Here is a 12453-nt window from a genome sequence, read left to right on the forward strand (position 1 = left end):
AATTCTCTTGATTTTTAATTTTCAAAATTTTCTATGTACTTATTACTAATTCCATCTTACATTCTGCCAGTTATTTGGCAGAGTTTATCTAAATTGTCTAAATTTCAAGATGTTCAGATGCATCATATGTAATCAGTTTTATCTTCCTGAGAAAATTACTCTGGAGCCTTCTGACATGTTCCAATCTGAACTCTTGCCTTCCACTCCTGTTATAAATTATCATCGTGGTATCTTCCTTTACCAATATCCTAGGATTCTCTTTGTCTTTTACTTTTGTGGCATCTTCTGTTTCCTGTGTATCATTTCTTACACTTTTCTTTATTGTACCCTCATTTTGCATTCTGTAGTGACTTCCTAATGAGATTAAGTGGATGATATTATTTTTGCGATCATGCATACTGTTATGGGTCAAATTGTGACCTTCTAAAATTCACATGTTAATATCCTAACCCCTGATATCTCAGAATGTGGCCTTATATGGTGATAGGGTCTTTAAAGAGGTAATTATGTTAAAATGAAGTTATTAGGATGGGTCCTAATCCATTATGACTGGTGCTGTTATAGAAGAGAAAATTAAAACACAGGCATACACACAGAGAAGATCATGTGAAGACATATAGAGAAAACAGCTATCTACAAGTCAAGGAGAGAAAATTTAGAAGAAAAAACTCTGCTGACAGCTTGATCTTGGACTTTCGGCCTCCAGAACTGTGAGAAAACAAATTTCTGTTGTTTGAGCCACTCAGGGTATGGTACTTTGCTATGACAGCCCAAGCAATGAAGTATATGTTCATTATACTGCACTCATTAGGATAGTTGGGCTAGGTATAGAATGCTGTATAAAACCAAAATCTGCTTTCCTCACATTTTTTAAGTTCTTGATCTTTTAACTTCTAAAATTAATATTCAATATTCCTCCTGAGAACTTCAAAAACATTCCAATTCCTAATTCTCTGTGTGTAACCTTTCTCCTCTATGGAGCCTTATATAATTGTCTCTTTGGCCTCAGTGTTCTAAAATCATAGGAATGTATCTTGATGTGGTTCTATGTTTATTTATATTACTGGATGCTCAGTGAACCCTTTCAACCTGTATAGTCTTGTCTTTCAGTTCAGAAAATTTTTCTTGAATAATTCTTGAATGTTTTAGCTGATTTATTCCTTTTTTGTCTTTCTGGAATTCCTGTTTTTCAGTTATTGGACTTCCTGGGCTGATCCTCTAATGTCCTTATCTCCCTCTTTTTTTGATAATCTATATATTTTTGCTCTGGGAGAACTCTTCAAGTTATTCTATGGACCTTCACCCCACTTCTTTAGGTTACTGTGTGCCCCAGTTCTAAGACTTTCTGGGATTTCATAGTATAAATATTACTGTTCTTGGGTTTTCCCCAGAGCTGGTTTAGCATTCAGTTTTTTCTGGTTTTCCAAGTCTATTATTACATAGATCTGTCTGCTTGGCACGTTCCAACAGTTTGATGCTGTTGTTTTGTGCTATCTTTGTTCTCTGAGAGTTCCTACTGTTATTTAAACATACACACCCACTATGCATGTTACTATCATTTTCATGGGATTTTGAGAGAGGCAGAAAAATTGTATGCAAGTGTTTAATTTTCCATCTTTACTTGGAAGCTCAAGAGCAAATGTTTCTTAATTTGTATTTAACACTTAGGTAACAAAGATGATATCATGAAGTACAATTAAAAATGGCCATTTGAATAAGGAAAATGACTCACAGTCCTTTACACTTCAGTAACCTGTCACCCTGATCTAAAAAAAGAATCTTTAAAATCTTTACCAAATAGTCAGAACTTTCAATATTACATATTTGGCCTGACAATCTTCTCATCTTTTTACTCATAAAATATCTGCTCAAGATTAGAAGTTAGATATTGTGCTGCAGTTGCCTAAGGCCCAGAAAATTCTCAAAATAGGCCTTGTCACATAAAAAATTAATTGGTTGCTTTGTTCCTACTTAGATTTTCATTAATTTGAGGACATAATATAAGTGACAGTTAACTGTATCACCTTTGCTTCTCCTTATTAAAAAAGAAATACCTATTTAAAAGTCTAATTAAGAAAGTTTCCTGAAATATTTATTTTTAAGGCATTAACCTTCCCTTATTATATTATGGAATAATACAACTTTAAACATCAGAAAAGACTGGTATGTTGGTTATGTATTGCTACATAACAATCTACTACAAAATTTACTGACTTAAAACAACAAACATTTTATTTGCTTATTATTCTTTTGTTTTAGCAATCAGCTGGGAAGTTCTTCCACTGCTTTCACCTGGAGTCAACATGTGGCTGCAGTTGTCCCTTTGCTCAATGAGCTGGACAGTCCAAAATGGTCTCTGTCATTCACATAGCTGGGGGATGCTGCCAGCTCTTGGCTGCATTTCTGTCTCCACATGGCTTATCTTCAAAGAGGCTCGTTTGGAATTCTTTACCCTGGCATCCTTGGGGCAGCATTCCAAGTGGGCAAGAATGGAAGCTGCAGAACCTATGCCAAAAAATCATGGAAATTACTTTTGCCATATTCTGTAGATTAAAGCCATTCACAAATCCAGCTCAGATAAAAGAGGTAGAGAGGTAGAGTCTACCTCTTGATAGAAAAAGCAAGAAATTCATATCCCAAAGGAGTGTATATACAGAGATAGGAGGAATCATGGCCTGTCTTTTTTTTTTTCTTTTTTGCAATCTACCACAGACTGCTGTCTGGCTGAAACTTATTCACATTTTTTCCATATAGAAAATATTCTCATTCCCATCCCAGGATCTCCATGGGTCTCATCCCAATATTGCATCAGGTTCAAAGTCTTGGATCTCAAGTTCTGGATCAATCAGGTGAGTTAAGGATGAAAACCCTTGGCTACAGCTCCTCAGGTGTACACTCTTTGTGAACCAGAGACCTATGAATGAAAAAGACAAGTTACCTGCTCCCTACAATTCTAATACATAGTGATGGAACGGGGCAGAATAATTACAATAGGCATTGCCATTCAACATGGGGAACAACAGGAAGACTATAGCAGCCACTCATTTACATTAATCTGAAACCCAGCTGGTCACATGCTTCAGGCTCCTTCACTCCAGGGGCAAAAAACCTACCTTGATTAGTTATGTTTCTGTTTCCTACTTTGCCTTAAATTTTTAGATTCACAGAGGTCAACAATGTGACTATAATTCTAAAATAATTGTACAAAACCATCTGTAGGTAGTTAAGTGCTTCTTGACAAAGTTACCCCTTCCTCCTGAAGTTTTTAACCATGCAGATTTTCATACCTTTGAGAATACTTGTTTGTTTGACCCACCTCAGAAATTCCATAATATATGTAAAAAAACAATTGAAAAACCTTCTTCCTTGCCTTTATTTCCCCAAAAGTATTACCACATACAAAGCATCATTATAAAATGATACTGATTTTGAGAATCTTCAAATTAGAACAAAAGTTAAAATTTATAATATAACCTGAAAATTTCTGGAACACCCAGTGGTTCTCTATGGGGATCACATGATTTACTTATTTACTTGGGGCCTAGAGTAGAGCAGAGTAGAAGCCCTGCCCTCACAGAGCTTGCAGTCTGTAAGGGGAGAGGGGCAGACCACAAAAATGTAGACACATCCCCACCTCATCCCAGCTCTATTTTTAAAAATTTTAGAGAGTAAAACGTAAGAGAATAAAACAGGGTAATGGAGGAGAGAGAATGAGAGAGTGAGAGAGAAAGAGAGATTATTGGAGCAGGAGAGTAACTATCTTAGCTAGGATGATGAAAAGGTGACATTTAATTTGAGACCAAAATGTTGGGAAGAAACAAGTTGTGCAAGAATCTGAGAAAAGCATGATCAAAAGCCCTGGGTTTGTTTGTTCAGGGTCAGAAAACAAATTCAATGTTGCTTGTTTACAATGAGCAAAGGGAAGAAGAGAGGAGATAAGGTCATTGGTGTAGGCAGGAACCCTGAAGGACTGTGTGGAAAGGTGAAGTCATTGAAGAGTTTTAAGTGGAAAAGGATAAGAGTTTATTCATTTTTAAAAAAAAAATCATTGTGGTTCCTGTGTATAGGATGGACAAAAGAGAGAGTGAAATTAGATAGTACAGTTAGGAAGCTATTGTAGTAGTCCTAGAAACAACTTTGAAGTAGGAGGGTGAGAAAGGGTCAGATTCAGGATAATATTTGGGAAGAGGATTCCAGAGACCTTGATGGATTGGATGTTGGGCATGAGAGAGAGGGTCAAGGATGCATCTCAAGTTTGTGACTTGTGAAATTGGGTGCACTTCAGTTCCTTTTTTTTTCCACTTTTATTTTAGGTTCAAGGGTACATCTGGAGAAAAGGGAATTCTCATACACTGCTGGTAGGAATGTAAATTAGTTCAGCCATTGTGTAAAACAGTTTGGCGATTTCTCCAAGAATTTAAAACATAACTACCATTTGACCCAGCAGTGCCCTTTTTTAAGATGGAAAAGCCTAGGGGAAGAACAGGTTTTTCCTTTATAAGGGTCCAGATCAAAAGTTCTATTTTGGAAATATTTGGTTTGAGTTTTTTCTTAGACATCAAGCGAGATGTCAAACAGGCAGTTGAATGTGGGAGTTCAGTCATTTACCAGCAAGGCTTGATGACTTGCCTCATCAATACTTTATAGTCTCACTTTGTGACTATCTAACCCTATCCTTGGGCAACTAAGACATGGGGACCCTCATTTCCTGACAAGTAGAGACTCAATGAATTACCCAAGGGCACACAACTAAAGTGGAAGAGCAAGGCTTGAACCAGGTCTTCTGGCAACCTACACATAGTCCTGTCGGGCACTGCTCACCCCTCCTCTACTCTCCTGCTTATTGTAATCAAGGGGAGATGCAGGGTTTTAAGATACCATTCTGGAGGCAGTGGGTGTGCCACATCCTCCAAGTGTCACCCATGACTTAGGCAGTTATCTGTGCTGTTCATATAGTATCCACCAGCCACATGTAGCTACTTAAATTTAATTTTTAATCAATTAAAATTAAACTAAGTTAAAATTCACTTTCTTAGTTTTACTAGTCACAGTTCAAGTGCTCGATAGTTACATGAGTACCATATTGGATAGCACAGATAAAGAACATTTTCATGATCTCAGAAATTTCTATTAAACAGTGCTGGAGTCTAGATTAATCTAATGTTCCCTTCAGTTATATTAATTTGTGAAGAAAATGTAGTCTTATCCTAAAAGCTGTGATCTAAGAGGAAAGTTTAGGAAAAAAAGAAAGTTACCTGCTTTAAAATTAGCATATTTTATAATAAGCTGATTTTAGATCCAGCATTAATGAGCACCTTTCCCTAGCTCACACCCTTGAATATTTGTGTTTCTCATGTTATCTGTTAAGAGTGTAGGTTCCTCTGAGGAGGGAAACTAGTTTTTTTTTCACCTTTGCATTCCCCTCTCAAAATATATAAATACATAACGCCCATATATACACACCCTCAATACATATTGCTTTGTGCAGAACAAACACAATATTTACTTGTTAAATGACCTAGCATGTCACAGCATTTTACAACACTACTGTGGACAGTTGGCCACAGGAAGAACCTATCAATCAGAGAGCAAACAAACTCTAGGAGGTCTGTAACTAAAACCCGATTGCGCAGCATATTTATTTCTCGTTTCTCCCTTCCTAGCAAAAGGGATATTGGGACCTCAAGCTTCCACCACCCCAGGAGAAAACGAGGTTGCTCAGTACCCTAGAAAGCAGAAAGGTCGAGCCTAGAGGAGAGTCAGTGGGAGGTTCAGGCCCTGGTCTGCCCATTACTTCGTGAGCAGGCCAGCAAGGTCTTCCTCACAGGGCATGATGGAGGCATGCAGAAAGCCCTTCACACACATGCACACAGGCAGACCTGGGCCCCTCACAGTTCCCTTCACAAACGCAGGAGAAAATTTGGAGCAAAACAGATGGTTTCTGAATTCCTCCTTGCCACTTGCTGGTTGTGTGACTTTGGGCAAATTACATTAGCCCTTCAAAGTAGCAGGATAAGGAGATGTGTGGATATAGGCCTTGATCACAGAGTTGATTCTACACCCATTCAGCAGTTTATTCCCCTCTTCACCGAATTTCAGGGGGAATGTGAGAGCAAACCTAGAACAGAAATGTGCTTTCCTTTTAAGTTTTCTTTTTAAAAATATTTCAAGTGTTTTTTAAGAGGCAGAATCTCACTCTGTCACCCAGGCTGGAGTGTTGCGTTCATAGCTCACTATACCCTCTAACTCCTGGGCCTAAGGGATTGCCCTGCCTCAGCCTCCTGAGTAGCTGGGGCTACAGGCTCACACCACCACACCTAGCTAATTTTTTTTTTTTTTTTACAGATGGGGTCTCACTATGTTGCCCTGGTCTTGAACTTCTGGCTTCAAGCGGTCCTCCTGCATTAGCCTCCCAAAGTGCTGGGATTGCAGGCATGAGCTACTGCACCCAGCCAAAAATTACATTTTTTTTTTTAATGTGTAATAGTACTTACACATTGTAAAAATTTCCTAAGGATGTACAATGAAGTTTTCCTCCTGCCTATCCAGCCACCCAGTTCTCCCCAGAGGCAACCAATGTTTCCCGAGGTGTATGTGTCCTCCCATAGTCATTCTGTGCATGCACAAGCAAATATGTCTATCAACGTATTCATATGCATGTACTTCCTAGTATGTGCACATTTTCCTCTGACACAAATAGCTGTGTGACTGTTTTGAACCTTTTCTCCCTGTCCTGTCTTGGAGATTTTTTTAGATCTACACCCAGGGCCCTTAATCTATTTACAGGTGCAGAATATTCCACTGTAGAGTTGCACCATAATTTTCTTATCCTATCCCCCACTGATTAATTATTTAGGTCATTTCCAGGCTTTTGCTATTATAACCCATGCCATAACGAACATTGTTGTACATCTGTCACTTTGCACATGGGTAAGTATATTTGTAGAATACATTTCTAAGAAAAAGAAATCCCTAGATTAGATGGTATGTAGTGAAGATATATGCATAGTTTTGACAGAGCTGACCAAATGGCCCTTGAAGAGTTTGTATGTTTGCTATCCCCCCAGCAGTGCATAGGAGTGGATATGAGTTTACAAGCCAATGTGAAGCCCTGCTCAGAGACTGAGCCCCAAGTCTCATGTTTGCCAGAGTTGCTTAGCTTACATTGTGTGCATGAGGGGATGGGGGATATGTGTGTGTATGAGAGAGACAGAGAGAGAGACTTCATTTGGAGAAAGCTGTGGCTGTGAGAACCATGATATGGGGAATCATCACTGTTCCTTCTCATAATCCTCCAGTTTGAAAGAATGACCCAGAAAATGAAAGTGCTCCACACCCCACAGGAAGATCCTTAGACATGCAGTGTGGAGGCAGTAGTTCAGCTGATAGCTAGAAGAGATGGCAAGAGCAAGAGCAGAGGCCAAGTTTAAGGAGATCAGATTTAGTCTCATAGCCCCTGTGTTAGGTCATTCGCATTGCTATAAAGAAATACCTGAGACTGGGTAGTTTATAAAGAAAGGAGGTCTATTTTGGCCACAGTTATATAAACCTGTACAGGAAGCATGGCATCAGAATCTGCTCCTGGTGAGGACTTAGGAAGCTTCCAACTGTGGTGGAAGGTGAAGAGGGAGCAAGTGTGTCAGATGGCAAGAGTGGGAGCAAGGGCAAGGTGGGGCAGGGGAGAAGTGGGGAGCCACACTCTTTTAAACGACCAGCTCTTACATAAACTACCAGAGTGAGAACTCACTCATTACCATGGGAGTAACACCAAGACATTCATGAGAGATCCACCCCCATGAACCAAACACCTCCCACCAGACCCCACCTCTAACACTGGGGATTCCATTTCAAAATTAGATTTAGAGGGGACAAACATCCAAACTATATCAGCCACCAACATTAGCTAGTGTTCTTCAGATGGTCAGCTCATTTGATCCAACTTTAAGTGTTTATCATGTGCTAAGCCCTTTACCTGTGCTGGAAATACAGAGATGAGCATGGCCAGTTTCTGCCCCCAAGAAGCTCACCCAAGGAAGTGGGCCATGTGGGCGGACAGCTTTCATAGGATGTACTAGAAACTACAGCAATGATGACAGCTAACTCTGAGAACATCTTCAATGCCAGCCAGTGGGCTCAGCACTGCGTGTCATCTTACTTAATTACACAACAGCCCTGTGAAGGTGATTACAGTGTTATCCCCATTTCACAGATGAGGAAACCAAGATCCAGAAAAGTTGAGGGATAGCCCTAAAACCACATCATAGGTGGCACTACTGGAGTATATGCTGAGGTCTGTCTGACTTCAGAGTATTGAGATAAATCAGAGTGTTGAGCATACCCAGAGCTAAAAGTCGCTCCTCCTCCTCCATCAGTGGTTGTTTGCTTACTTCTCTCTTTATAGCATCACATTAGTTGTTCTCACACTGGTAATAAAGACACACCCAAGACTGGGTAATTTATAAAGGAAAGTAGGTTTAATGGACTCACAGTTCCAAATGGCTAAGGAGGCCTCACAATCATGGTGGAAGATGAAGGAGGAGCCAAGGCACATCTTACGTGGCAGCAGGCAGGAGAGATCATGTGCAGGGGAACTGCCCTTTATAACACCATCAGATCTCTTGAGACTTACTATCACGAGAACAGCACTGGAAAAACTCACCCCTATGATTCAATTACCTCCTGCCAGTTCCCTCCCATGACACATGGGGATTATGGGAACTATGATTCAAGAAGAGTGTGGGGACACAGCCAAACCATATGAAGCACCACACTGCATTTCAGAGTGAGGGCATGGAAGTCAAGCCAGGGCCTCTGGGGAAGATATGGCCTGAGCTGAGATTTGGAAACAAATGAATAAAAAGCTGGAAACAAGAGAAATCTGGACAGAGGAACTCTCAGCTGACCTCCAGGAGACCCAGCCTCCAGGCATCAGGAAGTAGCTGGCAGACAGAGGCAAGTGAGCAAACAGAGTGGCCACAGGGGTAGCCTTTGGGGCCAGACTGCCTGAGTTCAAATGCTGGTTCAGCCCTTTATTTTAGCTCAGTGACTTTGGGTGCATCACTTAACCTCTCTGATTCTTCACCTGTAAAATGTGGCTAATGAGTACTACTTCCCTTATGGGTCGAAATAGGGATTGGATGAGTTCATGTACTGAGACTATTTAGAATAGTGTCTGGCACGTGCCCTGTGTGTGTATTCCTCTACAGAACCTCCAGGCTCCAGGTACAGCCTAGATGTAAGGAAAAGAAAACAAAAATTTGAAGCTTGTCTGTGGTGCTTATTATAGAGAACAGTTACATGTGCTCAGAGAATGTAATGTGATGCTATAAAAAGAGAAGGAAGCAGAAAACCATTTAATGGAGGAGAGACATGGGCTTTTGGCCTTGAATTTTCTTGTCAAGCATAGTTGTGCTTCTCAGCTTTCAGTTATCATCTGGAATTGTGAGGCAAAATGTGCTTTTTATTTATTCTTTATGACATCTTTACTTGGTATTAAAATGTAATGGCCTGTCTCAAATCAGATGAAAAAGCAGAGGAGGATAAAATACAAAGAAACACATTCAATGAGACTCTTGCTTTTCTCCTCTTCCTCTTTGATGCTATAAAATGTTTTCAGAGATAAATGTCAGATAAATGCTGCAGCATCCTCATTTACCCACACAGCGTTTATCGCTCATCCACCAACTCAAATTACCTTTCTCCAAGAGCAGTATTCGGTAGGAGAATCCAAGAGAAGTAAAAGTGAGAGAAAAATACTTCAGTAAATCAGTTCTCATGATTTACTTTTTGTCTCCATATTCCCTGGCCTTTCTGTCCTTTATGTGTTATCCCAAAGTCACATTTCCAGCCGTGTTTCCAAACCAAACCCCATGCTTGGACCACTCTTCCTCGAGGCCAATTTTTTCTCTTCCTCTCGTTATTTGAACAACTCCTGAGAATTCATCTCCTTGAAGAAAAACATTTAGCAAATTCCCCATCATAAATTACCATGACCCTCACGTACCTGTGTACCAGCCACTCACCGGATCCCTGGGCTACAGAAGTGATGAATCAGCCCTTTGTCCTGAATGAGTTCATGGTCTTACATGGAAGGAAAGGCACGCAGAAGGATGTTGACCTTGCCTTTCTCTGGCATACACTCACATTCATTTCCTTGATGCTCTCGCTTCCCCACTATACTGTAAGCTGCTCAAGGACAAGGATTTTATCTGTTTTGTTTATCACTGTATAATTAGTACCTTAAGAGAGTATCCTCAATAAACATTTGATGAACAAATAAAAAAAAAATGACAGTATGGAATGATCAGTAAATTGATGTGCTTGCAAAATAAGAAATAGCACAAAGGAAGGAGTAACTGAATGCTTTGGGGGACAGAAGTGCAGTTGGAGGGGTGGGGAGACTTGCTGGAGGAGGAGACTTCTGAGCTGAGTGTTGGGGAAAATGCCTACATTTATATGCCTTTGCATGATGTCCAGCTTATAGGAAGTGCCCAAGGAAAGTTTGCAGAGTTGATAAACCTTATAATTTATGAAGGAGTTACATATACAGTTTCTCTAATATTCTACCATTTTTTGCATTCATAAAAAGGGGAGACATGGCCATTTCATGCTGGATTATGTAAACCTGGAAGCTCTATCTGCTACCTAGGAAACCTCTTAGTAGGGTACAAGCACCTACTGGAAAGCCGTGTGTGTGTGTGTGTGTGTGTGTGTGGGTTTGTGTGCGTGTGCATGTGCACACACACACATACACACACATACCTGCACATGCACCCTTGACAAAGTAGAGACTGGCTGGGGCACTTGCTGGGAGACAAATCAATCTTAAGTGTGTGCTTTAGAAGAAAGATCCTATTCATGAAAGAACATGGAAAAGGTAAGGACAGAGGTGATTTCCAGAGACTGGCCTCTCACCTCACCTGTGAGCCAGACCACAGCTCATTACCTAACTCCTATATCCACCACCCAAGCCAGTTTTATATCTTAAAATTTCTGAAAATCCATTGATTATGCCATGGGAGAGGCTGAGGTAGAAGGGAAGAGGAAAGAAAAACAAAATGAATTTTTAGTTGAATTTATATAATGAGCTTACTGAGAAAAAACAAGATACAAGACCTAGACTTGCTATTAGTTTATTTTTAGGTTTCCTAATTTTGTTTAGCTCCAGCTCCTTCCTGACATGAGTGACGTTGATGTTGAAAACCAAAACTACTCACACCTATGAGCCTACTATCCAGGTGTGATCTCTGGCTCCCTCAGGCTGTTCCAGACACACCCTGTCTATGACTGAAGACATCTGCATCTGAGCAACACCAAGTTATAACAAAAATTAGATCCTTCACCTCCAATTAATTCTCAACTTGTATTTTTAATATATGTGTGCAGCTTCATCATACACAACAAAGAAACGTTCTTCAACAATGCCACAAGAAGTAGAATCGTGCATCACATTTTACAAAGAATAAAGTATGAAGAAGGAAAAAACAAGATTGGTAAGTAGTATATTAGTATAACAAACTACATTTGGCATTTGGGAATTACAGACTTCTTCCCTTGGTTTTATTAAGTTTGTATCAATTCTAGCAATGCTTGTCACTTATAAAACCCCTAACTAATCCTTTGATGAATAATTCACAAGTGTAAAATCTTCGTCGCATCCTTAAATATCTTCTTTAAATAGCATGTCGTCTCATTTGTCTAAGATCTTGGAGAAATTCTCTCATTTTAGAAAATGTTGTGTGCCAGGCACTGAACTAGATGTTGGGGAGATATGCATAGTTCTGTTCTGGAGCTTGTGTTCAAGAAATTGAAAGCAGACAATAAATAAATAAGTAAATACAGTAACTAACATAAAGAAATTAAACTGGATGATGATACAGAGATAGGCTGGTAAAAGGTGGGAGTGAGTTCAAGCTGAGATTTGATGATGAGGGCAAGCTTCACTGAGAAGCTGAAATTTGAACTGAGACCTGAATGCTGGGGAACCATTGTGGGAAGATCGAGGGGTAGGGTGTTCCATGCAGAGGGATTTGTAAGCACGGAGATGAGCTGTCCCACATAAGCAACTTCTCCAGTCATTTCCTCCATTAAATAGCTTCCACCATATATATTTTAGGCATTTTTATGAGAATGTGTCCATATTATATTATACATTTCCTGCCTTATTAAACAGATTATTATATATCAGGAAGGGTTGGGTGGCTTTGTTCTTATCTCTTTTTCCAGCAAGTTTTTTATCAATAGTTTTAATAATGATCTATATCAGTCAGGGTCTAATCAGGAGACAAAAGCACAAGTAAATTGAACAGAGAAAGTTTTATATAAATAATTAACTATGACAGGGGATTGGAGTAATGGAGGGTTGGCTAGTCAAGGGTAAGAATAACTCTAAAGAATACAGGAAGAGCAGATGTTAGGAGCAGCTACCATCCCTCCACCCTGAGAAGACTCCTC

The 12453-nt window shown here is 39.8% G+C and overlaps 1 protein-coding gene across 6 annotated transcripts in view; it reads left to right on the plus strand.

The window, feature by feature from the left end:
- The window catches only part of ANO4 (anoctamin 4), a 394030-nt gene that overhangs the window by 274017 nt on the left and 107560 nt on the right, over positions 1-12453 (plus strand). For all 6 annotated transcript variants that reach the window (XM_055236694.2, XM_055236693.2, XM_055236695.2 and 3 more), the window contains one exon: positions 11386-11492. In XM_055236694.2, the coding sequence (XP_055092669.1) occupies positions 11386-11492 (107 nt within the window). The remainder of the gene's footprint in view (positions 1-11385; positions 11493-12453) is intronic.

Source organism: Symphalangus syndactylus, chromosome 13 (genome assembly GCF_028878055.3).
Source record: "Symphalangus syndactylus isolate Jambi chromosome 13, NHGRI_mSymSyn1-v2.1_pri, whole genome shotgun sequence".
Classification (NCBI taxonomy): domain Eukaryota; kingdom Metazoa; phylum Chordata; class Mammalia; order Primates; family Hylobatidae; genus Symphalangus; species Symphalangus syndactylus.